The 13,680-nt window shown below is 45.2% G+C and overlaps 1 protein-coding gene and 1 long non-coding RNA gene across 4 annotated transcripts in view; one reads left to right on the top strand and one right to left on the bottom strand.

Moving 5' to 3' along the window:
* Positions 1-8,512, bottom strand: part of CASD1 (CAS1 domain containing 1) — a 41,559-nt gene extending 33,047 nt beyond the window's left edge. For both annotated transcript variants that reach the window (XR_009247279.1, XM_058678232.1), the window contains exon 1: positions 7,808-8,512. Coding sequence is in view for 1 of the 2 variants with exons in the window: in XM_058678232.1 (XP_058534215.1) it covers positions 7,808-8,357 (550 nt within the window). In the remaining variant the exon portion in view is untranslated. The remainder of the gene's footprint in view (positions 1-7,807) is intronic.
* Positions 7,800-13,680, top strand: part of LOC131482786 (uncharacterized) — a 71,425-nt gene continuing 65,544 nt past the window's right edge. For both annotated transcript variants that reach the window (XR_009247281.1, XR_009247280.1), the window contains exons 1-2: positions 7,800-7,919; positions 11,283-11,433. This is a non-coding gene — a long non-coding RNA (uncharacterized LOC131482786). The remainder of the gene's footprint in view (positions 7,920-11,282; positions 11,434-13,680) is intronic.

The following is a 13,680-nucleotide window of genomic DNA, read 5'->3' as shown; positions in this document are numbered from 1 at the left end:
AGGACCACAATCCTATAACCAAGCTGAAGAATTCCTATCACCCGCCAGCACCACGGCCCTCCTAATGGCAGGGCATAAAATAATCTTGATGTGTTTGGGATGTTACAGGTTTAAGCAAACCTACAGCATTCAGTTGTATAAAAGTTTAACATTTAAAATTATGGAAAACATGCAGTATTTGATAAAGACAAGGACATAATGATTATATAACTGGTTTCTTATTTATTATTGTATGCATTTACTACACATTCTCACCATTGTTTTATTTCGTTTTATTATCTTTGCCATTATTTCAGAACACAGTCACACTTACTAAAACAAAGTTTATTATAAAAGAGTTTGTTATATCAATAGCAACCTCTCATTTACTGCATCTCCTGACAGAATCACGTGATCGCACAGAGTGGGCAGCGCCTGAGGCAGCAGACAAAGCCACCCGCCAACAGTACTGGTATCCCACACAGGTGCTGGCCGGAGTCCCAGCTGCTCTACTTCCCACCGTGCTCCCTGCCAACGTGCCAAGGAAGGCAACAGCGGACGGCCCAAGTGCTGGGGCCCTGTGCCCATGTGACAGACGTGAAAGCAGCCCCTGCTTCCTGGCTTTGGATCGGCCCAGCTCTGACTGAAGTGGCCATCCGGGGAGTGATCCGGCAGATGGAAGACCTCTCTGTCCATCTCTCTCTTCATGAACTCTGCCTTTCAAATAAATAAGTATTAGAGAGATGGGGGAGGGGGTTCCCATGTGGGTTTGTGAAAGCACACCCTATGATGTGCACACAGTAGTTTAATCGCCTAAGGAAACATTTCTTAGAACCTCAGATCAGCCAGGGCATTAAGTGCCTGTTCACTAGTACTGACGACAGCTAGGCAGCCTGCAGGGATGGCATCCCACACGGACACGGTACCAGTGCCAGCGCTCTGCTTCTCCTCCAGCTCTCTAATAACACATCTGGGAAAGCAGCGGAAGGTGGCCTGACGCTTCGGACCTGCCAACCACGTGGGAGGCTCAGATGGAGGCTGCAGCTCCTTCCTGCCTTTAGCCTGGCTCAGCTCTGGCTGCTCTGGCCATTTGGCAAACTCACAAGAAAAGCGCTTTCTCTCTCTCTCTCTGCGTGTTTTGCTTTTCAAATACCTAAATAAATAAGAGTGACTAATGATTATGTGTCCCCTTGGAAGAGATCCCTAATTCTCAAAGGCTAAGTCCACTGCTTTAACAGTCCCTTCCTCAGGTTCTTTTCCAGGGGCATAATCTCAGGCTCAAAGCATTTACTTCTGCTTACCACTCCTCCTTCTAACTGGGAAAGGGTTAAGGGCTAAAACAGAAGACTTGGAAAACGACCTCTTTAATCATTATCATGGGCACACCTAGAAAACTGGTTTTAGAACTGTCATAAATAAGTGTTGAAAAAAGAAAATAAATAAATAAAAGAAAAATTGGTTTTAAACACAAAATTCCTTAAGTAGCTAACTTTCATTCGATGTAACTTGGATCATTCTATTTCCTTGTAGTCATTTTATTATATCTTAACTAAATATAGATGATCAAAGGATATAAAGGGGGACTTGGAGACATTAAAAACGCTCAAATATGCCCAGTGGGTGAAGGAAAAATGAGATGCTTAAATTATCTGTAGGATTTTAATGAAATGTGAATATTATTGTTTTACAATTAACTATGGCCATGCTAAGCCTCTGGCAATAGAATACCATAGAATAGAAATGGTATGGCGGTATTCAGAGTACAAAAGGCAGAGACCCAGAGACCCTGAAAATAGAACACACACCTTTCTTCTCAGTGTAGTCATTCTCTGACCTGGCCAAAATACAGACAAATGGTGAAATAAATTCATTACAGATATCATAAATACTAACAATGTTGCTGCCCTGGGATCATAAATTTGAAACAGAACAGGAAAGAAAAGTGAAATAATTATCTCCTTGGTGGAAAACTGGAAAATGAAAACAGGACATCAGTTATTAACATTTTATAGTTATTTATGCAGCTCAAGTGGGATTTTTTTTTGGTATTAAACAGCTTTGATGAGCTGCTTCTAGTAACATATAAGTAATTATTTCTAATTATTAAAGACTACTTCTAGTTCTAAAAAATAAAAAACATAAAACATAAAATAAATTAATTAATTAAAAAAACAAATAAAGCAAAGATTCCAAGTACACACAAATACTTTCCTAAAAATAGCATTATTCTACAGTGGCTCCATAGTAAAACTGTACAAAAAAAATCTAATGAAAGCTTAGAATCAGGATAAAAAAACACATTTATAGATTTCTACCTCTTTAAATGTATCTGTTAAACCACTTTAAAAGTTTAAAACATAGCTACTTCCTAAAAAGACTATAAGTTACAAATAACTGGCTATTAATTCTGTGAGCGCTATCAAACTTTTTCCTTTTCTCTCTCTCTCTTTTTCTAAAGTCAATTACAGAGAGGAGAGACAAACAGGGGAAGAAGAAAGGGAGGGAGAGAGATGGAGAAAGAATTTTCTAGATCAATTCCCAAATGGCTGTCATGCCAGTGCCAAGGGCCTGGAACTGCATCCAGGTCTCGCACACGCGTGGCAGGGGGCCCAAGTCCTTCGCTCACCTGTGGCTTGCCAGGCACAGCAGCGGGGAGCTGGATCAGACACCGAGCAGCCCGGATGACAATGGGCGCTTCCACAGCCCACTGCACTGTGATAGCCTCCTGTGTTATCATTATTTGACTTCAAGAAAAGCATACCTTGAATAACCATCACCGTGGCACCCTGTAGTCACTACGCAACTGAAGAGGCTATCAATAGGATTTTGTAAAGATACAAGTGACATACCAGTATCTTAAAGGAATCACTCTGTTCTGTACTGCAAAATATGTCTTAAATACAAAATTCTCTCCTCACTACCGCTATCTACAGCTTTTCAGTAGGGCAGCTACTGGGAGACAACAGTGCTAATCCGACAGGAAAACACTCAAGTCATGATGAACTGAAAGAACTTCACACAAAGTATCTCCGAGACTACTGGTCCTTCCAGGAAAGAAAACCTTCGTTGGGTTACTGAGTGCTAGTTGAAGATGACTCGTCCGGAGAAGTTTTTACCACACAAGTTTTTCAATAAATCTTGCCTGACCTGATTTTAACAGTCTCTGTAGCTTGTAAATTGAGTCTGGGTAGGATACAGAAACTGTACCAGTTACTTTAACAAAGTAATAAAAATAGATCTGTTTAAAAACTCCAGATATTAAAATAATTGCCATATATTTATTTTGTATAGCTATGTGTAAATATTAGACATATATTATCCTTTCCAGATTTACCCAAAACAAAGCTAAATACCCATTCATTATTCTTAATTGCCTACTGCAACTCTGACAACTGCTTTCATGCAACCGATGTGAAATGAGAGATGCCAAGTACTCAGATAAATCAAGCTAAGAGCACAACTTAAAAGACAACTAAAGGGACAGAACGGGCACTTCAAGCACCTCTGCGACTAAGCTTATTTAGATGAACAGCTATCTTCCTCTTTATTCCAACACCTTAAGTATAACAATTCAGGTTTACCCACTTACATTCTCAGATTTTTATGTATGACTTCTCCACAACAGATATTTTAAAAAGCAAAGTAAGCAAGCAAACAAAACAGGCTAAACACACAGAGGTAACAACAAAAGAAAAACTCAGGTCCTACATCAATCACAAGTTGATTTTCCTTTGAATGGGATGCCTCTGGAGTACTATGCCTAAGGGCTGAATCATCCTAACTCAAGCTGTGTGTTTCCTACTGCAAACCCTGAAAACCCCAGATCACGAAGTCTGTAATAAGACTGCTAGAGTATTTTGTTTGCCTAAAATCCAGCTAGTTATACTTCAGTCTGTGCTGGAAACTATCCCATCTTCTCTAGACACTTGGAGTCACTCACTGCAGGTGGTGTCACACAGACCAGGATCATTCTAGCACAGAAAGAAGCGGCTAAGAGACCAAGCACTGTTTTCTTGCTGTAAATTCTGAAACACTGCACCTATTTTTCTCTAAAGCACGGAGCAATGTTTAACACAGGCATTTAATATCCTTAGTGACAGAAAGGCATTCAATTCCTACCACCTAAACACAGCTGAAGCAAGTTAACCTTATCAATCTATAAAATTAAAATTTATCCGGATTGGAACCATCCTTAGGGCTACTGCCCAAGAAATGATGTCTTTTAATCTATGATCCTGCTGCTAACAGAGATTTTATAGTTCAGGAATATGAGAGATTGGTAAAATTTTGAAAAGGTTTCAGTAAGAAAGTAATTATTTTGTAAATGTCATTGTAATGTATTATGTGAAAATAATAATAATGCAATAAAACACTCCACTCAACTTTCTAAAACTGAGATTAGAACATGAAATTCAATTAAAGTCACAGAAGGATCAGATGTTCAGAGGGAAACGGAAAAAAACAAGCACATTGAAAATCTATTTTTCCAATAGTGATTTGTGGGATTCCTATCACGGTTTAGGTTCTGAGGATTGAAAGCTAAGTAAGCTCCTCTGAGGGGCTCAGTCTGTGACGGAGGCAGATACCAACGACCACAATCCCACAGAAGCAGATCCAAGATGCTACACAGGAACTGGATTCCTAATTCCCATTGCCATGGTACTAGGCGCATGGGGACCAGGCCTTGAAGGAAAAGCGCTACATTGTCTTTCAAAGAGACAGAGGTCCCTGCAACCAGAGAGCAGAGCAGACATTTAAAAAGTTGTTGAAAAAGGTGAAGAACGTTTAGGCCATGAACCTGGAGTTCAAGAGAGACAGGTAACAGAAAGTAGGTCTGGTTCAGATTTTGAAGGCTTTTTTAAAAAAAATTACTTATTTTTATTTGAATGACAGATTTACCGAGAGAAGGACAAAGAGAGAGAGATCCTCCAAGCACTCACTGGTTCACTCCCCAAGTGAACATAATGGCCAGAGCCTAGCTGATCCGAAGCCAGGAGTCAGGAGCCACCTCCCACGGGGGTGCAGGGGCCCGAAAACCAGTCACCTTGCTTTACCAGACTCACAAGAGGGAGCTGGATAGGAAGTGAAGCAGCCAGGACTGGAACAGGCACCTATATGGGATGTTGGCACCTGCAGATGGGGCATTAACCCCCCACAGCACCAGCCCCCAGATTTTGAAGTCTTACACACACAACTCTTACATTACCTTCCGACTAGCAAAAAGACAACAAAACAAAAGAAAAAACTAACAGCTGGCACCACAGAGGCTCAGTGTGCTTCTTCATTGTCTAATCCATGCCCCCTCCCTAATAAAAGCTGTCACTGTGTGTCCAAGCTCACCGTCAGGGAGAAAGGCAGACTTTTAACTTAACAGGTGCAGCAGACAGCCTGGCTCCACACTCCAGATCAGCAGCTGACTAGCGCCACATCCTCCGGTGATTTCCTTAACCTCTCACGCCTCATCTTTAAAATGTACATAATACTGTAATTCACAGAATCTAAGACCACTGATTATAAGACATATCATTATTTTATGTCATAATAAGAAAAAATGTCACCAATTAAACTTTGACATGCAATCAAAGTTTGAAGACTCCTCCTGATTACAGAGATGTTAGAAATGGGAAGGGGAAATGAAACATGGTAATCGTATCTCCCTCAGAAAGCGCTGGAAAGGCAAATGAGTTCAAACATTTGCCCTTAGTACAACAGTGCCTGGCACACAATAAGCGTCACAGGTGTTAGCATTCAGGCCGTTTCTCTGGTGTGCAATTCATTTTTCAACTTGCTGAAACGTGTAAGGTAAGAGATGTGGAACGTGTACTCAGTGCAGCATTCGCTCCCACAGGCCTGAAGCACACGGCCGTGTATCTGAGGTCGTAACACCAGCCTGATCCCCTCATGATACCATGTTCCTTCTGATCCCAAAGTCGGTGCTGTCGCTCCAGTGTATGGGGAATCCTGCGTGTGAAGGGCGTTGTAGCCGGCCGGTCTGACAAAGCCAAAGCATGAGGGTGGCAGAAATATCAGATGTGTGTTTTTCTCCAGCAGTCTCTGGCTCAAGTACTTGACATTCAGTCTGGGCAGGCACACATGCCAGGTGCACCGCCTCACACTCCACTCAAACACCTAGGAAGCCAAGGAGTCGCTTCTGGAGGAGGCTTCACAAACAACCCCAGATTGCTACACTGACTCACAAAATCCCAGCTGACATTCTGTTCTCCCTGCTGATGCAGATCTTGATAACATGAAATATATATTGTAAATATAAAAATCAGTATTCTGTGTTTAGCAAAAGAAACAAAATTTAAAAAAAAAACGGAAATGGGGGAGGAACTATATGTTTGCCTTTAGCTCAAGCTCATTCCTTGTAGTTTTATGTCTACTGCATAAATAAAATCGAGTTAGTGTTCCCTTATACCAAATTAGCATACCAAGATTAGCAGCAGTTAAAAAGTACTTCCTCAAAACATCCCCCCAAAACAATGCATCAGCGCTACTTTTATTTAGCATATGAAAGAAAAGTGCAAGATGCTAGCAGCTACCTGAGGAAGCCAAGGTCTGCCAGGTCACACTGCTGTGACCTGCAGCCACCAGGACAGGGCCCAAACGGGGCAGAAAAACGGTTCATCTTTTCATGTCAATTTAGCCTTATTAAGAGCTGCCCATCCAGTATGGTACCAAAATAGACTGTTTTTAATCCTCAAGAGTTGGGGAAAACAAAGAAGCAAGGTTCTCCAAAGCACCCCACACTCCGAAAGACCCCTGAGCAGACAACAGGTTGCATTTCAGTAACCTGAGTTGCCTGTGGAGTTCACCAAAGTGGGTGTGAAGTTCCAGGGGCACAGCATGTTATGTCGCACCTGTCCACTGCCCTATCTTGACTAGCCAATCTCACAGTCACCAAGAGTGGTCCAGATAATGTGTTCGATAGTACACACAGCCCCAAATAAAAGATGCTATCTTTATTAACTACCCACCCCGCCTGGTAAGCCACTTCCTTAGTGGCATTTTCAGAGAACATTTCTCACAATCAATCAACGAGGACAACTATCCCTTGATTCCTGAAAGAGACTTTGTTCTGAACTAAGGAGGTCACACTGCTTTCTCCCCATCCCATCAATTTCGACACCCAGGGCATGAAGCTCTGCTCTCAAACTGCTTACAACTGCATTACACTTGTCCACTTGTCAGCCCAGAGCCTGTCCCAGTGCCTTGACTCTGTAAGGAAAAAAAAAAAAGTGTGCAACCAGAACCCTTGGAACGTCTCTGAATCGCAAAGGCGAGGGGCACGTCCTCCGCTTGGCCACGGGTGTCCTTAAGCCAGCTGTTGCCCTTTTGGCAGAGGAGGACTGGACGGCTCTTGCCGCTGTCCAACAGCTCGGACCTGCTCTGGCTGAGCAAGAGGCCGCACTAAACAAAGCCGGACCTCTACGAGAAACAGTCTGCGACCCTACGCAGGGCCGGGCTGAGGGGCCCCCTTGACAGGGTGACCTCGCCACACGTGTCCAGGGCTGCCCCCTTCCCGCGCGGGGGGCCCCGGGCCTGGAGCCTCTCCCCGAGCCCGGCTCACGCAGCAGCAGCAGCAGCTCCCCGCGGGCCAGGCCCCGGCGCGGGCGGCTCGCCCTGGGGTGGGCACGGCCGGACGGCCTGGGGCCGCCGTGGGACCGGGGGGGGGCAGCACCTCCCCCGAGGGCCGGCGGGCGGGAGGGCGGGCGAGCTGGAGGCCGCGCGCGCGTGGGCGGTGTTGGGCGCGGGGGGCGGCCACCCGCAGCCGCGTCGCCGCCTCCCCCCCGGCCGGCTTCGGGCAGGGGGAGGGCCCGCTCACCTCGGTAGCGGCGGGAGGCGAGATGGCCCGCCGCGAGCAGCAGCACGGCCACCAGCGCCAGCACCTTGGCGCTCCTCACGCTGAAGTAGTGGTTGATCTCCCGCTTGCCCAGGTTGTAGGCCAGAGCCGCCATCTTGGTTCCTCCATGACAACAGTGCGCGGCGAAGCGAGGAAGGGGCGCCGCACAGGGGCAGCACTGGGGTTGCTGCCGCCACGGCCAGCCCCCGCGGCCGCCACCCGCGCCACCCGCCGGGGAGCCCGACCCCGCCGCCGCGGCGTCCCCGGCCTCCGCCTGCCCCTCGTCGGCCGCGGCCGCCTCAGCGGCCTCCCCCCAGCCCCGCCGCCGCTGCTCCGCCGTGCCGGTTCCCCAGGCGCCCTGGACGCCTGTCTCCTCCCCTTCCTCCTCCTCTTTAGCCTCCAGCCTTAATAGCGGCTGCGCCTGCGAGAGGGGTCCGGATGCCCAGGGCTCCGGGGTCAGTGGCCCCAGCGGCCCCAGCGGCCCCTCAGGGGTCACCGGGTCACAGGCGGCGGGCGGCGGTGGCAGAGACATGGAGACGCGGGGAGAGGGGCCCAGGGTTTCCAGGCTGGCCGAATGCAGGCCCTGACTGGGGCAGTCTTCTGGCGTTCTGGCCGCTACCTGAGCCCAGGTAGGGGCAATTGAGTTACAGTTCCGGGAGAAAAGTACACTTCGCCCGGTTCCCTTCTTCCCTATCACGCCCTAGTGCCCTAAACCCGCCCAGCTAGATGCAAAAGCAACCTCACCAGGTGTAGTCGTGAGGCCTTCCAGCGCGGCTGTGCTGAGCCACAGGCCTGTCTGGCGGCCAAGGGCGCTCACAGGCCTCGTGCAGAGTTTGCAGGCAACCCAGCCCTTCATTCTCTGCTTGCCCCGCTGCTCTGGGAACTTTTCTTGTTAAATGACCCATTTGCCTGGTGGGAAAAGGTACAGCGAGAGCCTCACTTGGGTGTGGGTGTCGCTTGGGATAGCCCGGTTCTCATTCGTGTTTGCACGCAAAGATTGCCCAGGTGATGCACCCACGACCACCATCTCTACCAGATGTTTGCCGGTTTTCTTCTCCGCTTCCGTTTGATATCTTCCAGATGGGAATGGTTAGTTGCACTGGTGGCCGTTCTCGTTGCTTTGTTGACAGGGAGTCGTTGGTTGGGTGCCAGTATCATCACCGGACATTCTTTACAAACTTTCCCCTTCAGCCATTGCTGAAGTTAGGCTTATGGGCCAACCCATCTTAAAATTATGAAACATTAGCTATGAAGGGGTCTGCGAGATCGTGTCTAGTCTTTCCCATTCTTTCATCCAAAGGCGCCTTATTATATTCTTTCAGCCATGGACCTCATATCTTGCAAGATTTTGTCACCTAAATGAAATCACATACATCACTGTCATGAATGTAATGCTAATAAGCAATAAGGTTAAAAAAAAAAAGTGTACAAACACTTAGGCCCTGTTCCCTGCCAGTGCTCACATAATTTTGGCTGTCACTCTTCTGATCTGAGGTGGATCACATGCTGGAAGAATTAAATCAGATATTGTAAAAACCAGATAAATAACTCTGCTAACAATATATGGCCCGCCAATCACATCTTCAATATTTCTATGATGTCAGCAGTAGCAAATTAGAATTTCTGGTCAGCATTCAATAACTGCTGCTAGCCCACAGGGTTGATTCAATGCCTGCCAAAAGTAAAGAAACTTGACATTTTATTTAATTGCCATTTCCAGAAGGCTCCCTCAAACAGTGTAAATAGCTGTGAACCTCTTTTTTTTCCTTTCCCTCTGTTTTAGTGGTAACCCCAACCTCTGCTGTGGTGCATCTCTTCGGGTCCCCTTTCTTGGGAGGTCTTGGTCCGTCTGACTTTACCCTCTGCCTCCAGCAAGCCCTGTCTGAGCCCTCCTTAAACTCTGCCTCTCTCCTGGCAAGGTGCCTTTCACCAACGTGGTTCTCTTATTCATGAGAACATCGTGGACTGACTGACTGGTTTCTGTGTGTTTCCTTCCCTCTTTCCTTCGCTGGCAAACCTCTACAGGGAGTATAGCCATGACTTCTGATCTTGCTGGATTCCTACTTCCTCTTCTGCCAACTCCATTATTCCAGGGTTTTTATGGCATCAGCTCTTGTTAATTTCAAGGAATGCTGTAGGTCCTTTATCTCTGACACTGCCATTGTTTCTTATTCAATATCCACTTACGTATCTATTCATCAAGCTCTTCTTACTCTGGATCCTGTTAGGCCCTGCTTTAAGTCATGGTACGGAACAGAACTGTTCTCAGCCCACTTGCCATGTTCCTGGGTGGTCTTAGAATCTCTTAACCACTGCTTTGTGCCTGTCACCCCCTTGTGATTGGTTATCTTCAGTACACACACACAAACCCCTCTGACGGTATCCATTCATATGCATCTCCTCATCGATACTGAAGAACCACCTGTCTCCTGGGTCTCTTTGGGGATATCCCTCAGATACATATTATCGTCTATTTCTGAAACAAACTCACCACTTGCATTTATTTCTCAGCTTTTGAACTGCACATCCCATATTTTCACCACAGAAGCAATTATCCAGCTCTTTTGTTGAGTCATGCTTGCTCTCCTCTGAGTAACTTTGAAGAGGTTATCACCCCTTCTGAGTGCTTTCTGCTGCCTTCTTCAAAGCAAGCTTCTTGCCTTAAACACCTTTGCTTCAGGCCAGGCTCTGAAGCCCAAACCTGTTTTCCTTTGGTCATTCTGTTATCCTACCTCCCAATTTGAGAAAGAGGACAAAGAAAACCATCTGATAGGAACTGTTTCGGCTAAACTCAAAAAGACTGGTGGACTTTCATCGATGTCTTTCTGACTGGAAGGAAAATTCCTTTCCCAAAGCTGCTGGTTTCACCTCTGTGATTGTATCGGTATCATTCCAATACATTGCATCAGAAACTGATCACAGGAGTTTTGCTTTCGTGTTTTGCAAGAAAAGGGATTTCATAGGCAAAACAAAGTACTAAGACTGCTATTTATACTTAATTCATATAGCTACAATAAAGTATTGAAAATAAAGGAGCAGGCCTTTAGCCTAGAACTCCCGATGCCTGTGCCATCTGATGGAGTACTTGGATACAGTTCCTGGCCCTGTCTGTTGACCTTGGCATTCTTGCTGCTGCAGACTCCAGCAGAAATAGCCCCAGTCATCGGGTTCCTGCTGCCCAGGTGGAACACCTGCTTTGAGGTCCTGGCTCCCAGCTTTGCCGTAGCCCAGCCCCAGCCATTGAGCAGTGATGGGTCCATCTGTTTACTGTCTATCTTTGTCTATCAAAGAAATTAAAAAGAGAATCTTTCAAAGTAGTTAATGTAAGGATTCCCTTTGATACCCCAACTTAATCTCTATGTAGAGTCAGGTTCAGTTCTAGAGGAATCCCCAAGGGAGAGATGGAACCCCATTTCTGGAAAGTTTGATGCTGATGACTGTATTTTTTCACTTTCAGCAAATTGCAGCTCAACCCATCGATGGATTAACAGATTGTGTTATCTACTTAACCTCCCCAAATGAAAACTTACTAAAAACATCTGTCAGGGAACTGTGAACTGAAGATGATTCTACTCGTAACACTGGCATGCAAGAAGGACAAATGTCAGGTATTTACCATCTCTTTGGATTAAAACAATGTGTGAGCTTATATTTGTGGGTAAATTTATCATAGTATGATATGTATATGATAACCACTTGAATCTGTAAGAAATTAGCAAAGGGTGAAATTACCTGCCAGAAATCAAAAAAGAAAAATTATCATATATATAGTGACTAATGACGGCTTAAATCTGTAAAAACACCAGCAAAAAAAGGTGAAATGGTGAGAACTGAAGTGAGAGGGCCCAGCGAGGTAGCCTAGTGGCTAAATCTTTGTCTTGCTTGCACTGGGATCCCATATGGACATCAATTCATGTCCAGGCTGATCCATTTACTATCTAGTTCCCTGCTTGTGGCTTTGGAAGGCGGAAGAGAATGAGCCAAAGCCTTGGGACTCTGCGCCTGCATGGGAGACATAGCTCCTGGCTTCAGATTGGCTCAGCTCCAGCCGTTGTGGTCACTTGGGGAGTGAATCAGTGGACGGAAGATCTTCCTCTCTGTTTCTCCTTCTCTTTGGTTTTTTTTTTTTTTAAAGATTTATTTTATTTTTATTACAAAGTCAGATGTACTGAGAGGAGGAGAGCTAGAGAGGAAGTGGAGCTGCCGGGACCAGAACCTGCGGCCACATGGGATCAAGGTGAGGACCTTAGCCACTAGGCCACGCTGCCGAGCCCGTTTCTCCTTCTCTTTGTAAAACCTGACTTTGCAAATAAAAATAAAAGAAATCTTTAAAAAAAAGAAACTGAAATGAGGATTTACTCATTGTTACGTGTGGCTTTTGCTGGAAAGGTGCAGTGCTTTGAATTGAGAGTCACTGCAGACCTGGACCATCAAAATCAGCAAAGCATTTGTGAATCAAGCATGTAAGGCATGAGTTAAGTCATTCTTCGAGAGCGAGTAATTTGGGAGCATGTGTGAATGCGTCGAATTACATGTATTATATTAGTAAATTAGTGGAATGATTTATATGATCTTGTAATCTATCTTTATATAACTTGTAGCTGAATGTGTGTAAATTGAAGGGGAGCATGTTCCAGTTCTTAGCTGATCTGAGCACAGCGTTTAAAAACCGCCCTCTCTTGCTGATGACTCATGCCTGGCTCTTCCCGGCCTGTTTCCCTTCCTCCTCGGCGTGATAAGGTGCTAGCCTGGCCATCACAGCAAGCTTCTAGCGGCCTTCCTGTTCCCATTTCTCATTTGCTCAATTCCTATCTTCCAGTTGCTGCCAGAATTATCCATTTAAGGCTTATGTTTGATCTTGTTATTTACCTGGTTTAAAATTTTGGTAGCTCATTACTGGGGGAAAAGTGATCCCCCCCAAATCTCAGAATGTCTGATTTGCCCAAATCTCTTTTTTTCTCTCTTGTTTAATCCATACACACTGAACTGCTAGGTTTTGTTTTTGTTTTGTTTTCAGCCATTTCTTAAACTTGAAATACTGACTCCCACGAACACACACACACACACACACACGTGCACACATCTATTTTGCTTACTTAAACTCTCCTTTAAAGACCTGCTGCTTTTGCTCACAGCTCCCTGTGGGAAATCTTTTTTCTCTTGTTATTTCTCATAGTACTATCTGTTTCTAAGTCTACACCCAGCACAGGTGCCACTCAATCTGAAGTTACCCTGTTCCCTGCTTGTGTCTAGTGTATGTAGTGGGAAATCATCGTGGCTGACTTGAGGTATATTCTGCTGCACCTTATTGCCTATTCACTTTTATTTCCCTTTATTCCCTCCCCTCTAGTTTTTATGGACTGGGGCATAGGGACTTAGTGCTTTTTGTATTAGTTGTGAGGAAGGCTTGTAAAAGATTTTGAGAAAGATGAAAATCTTGCAGTTGTCTTCAGTGAAAAACTGAGCACGGTCTGGACGATCTGATTCTGTGCAGTCTTGTGCCTGTTATCACCTTCAAGCTATTTTACATTGCTCTAAGTTATCTAATACTTATAGTAATGCAAATTATTCTGGTCCATAGAAATGCAAATTGCATCTCAATTGATTATTGCTCTATGGCTATTGAACAGACTCGAGGATGTTGTTCCTGCCAACTCATATAAGGATGGCTTTGGATTTTCCTTTGAACCAGTTGTAACATCTTAATGGTTCCCTCATGGATTAATGGGTTACATAAAAGTTTCATATCTTCACGAAAGCCTTTATTATCTTTTTTAAAAAGTGTATGTATTTATTTGAAAGGCAGAATTACAGAGAAAGACATTTGTGCGCACGCGCGCACATACACACATGTT

The sequence above is a fragment of the Ochotona princeps genome, chromosome 20, assembly GCF_030435755.1.
Source record: "Ochotona princeps isolate mOchPri1 chromosome 20, mOchPri1.hap1, whole genome shotgun sequence".
In the NCBI taxonomy this organism is placed as follows: Eukaryota; Metazoa; Chordata; class Mammalia; order Lagomorpha; family Ochotonidae; genus Ochotona; species Ochotona princeps.
The sequence above is the reverse complement of the archived record's forward strand: the minus strand, read 5'-3'. Positions and strand labels throughout refer to the sequence as shown.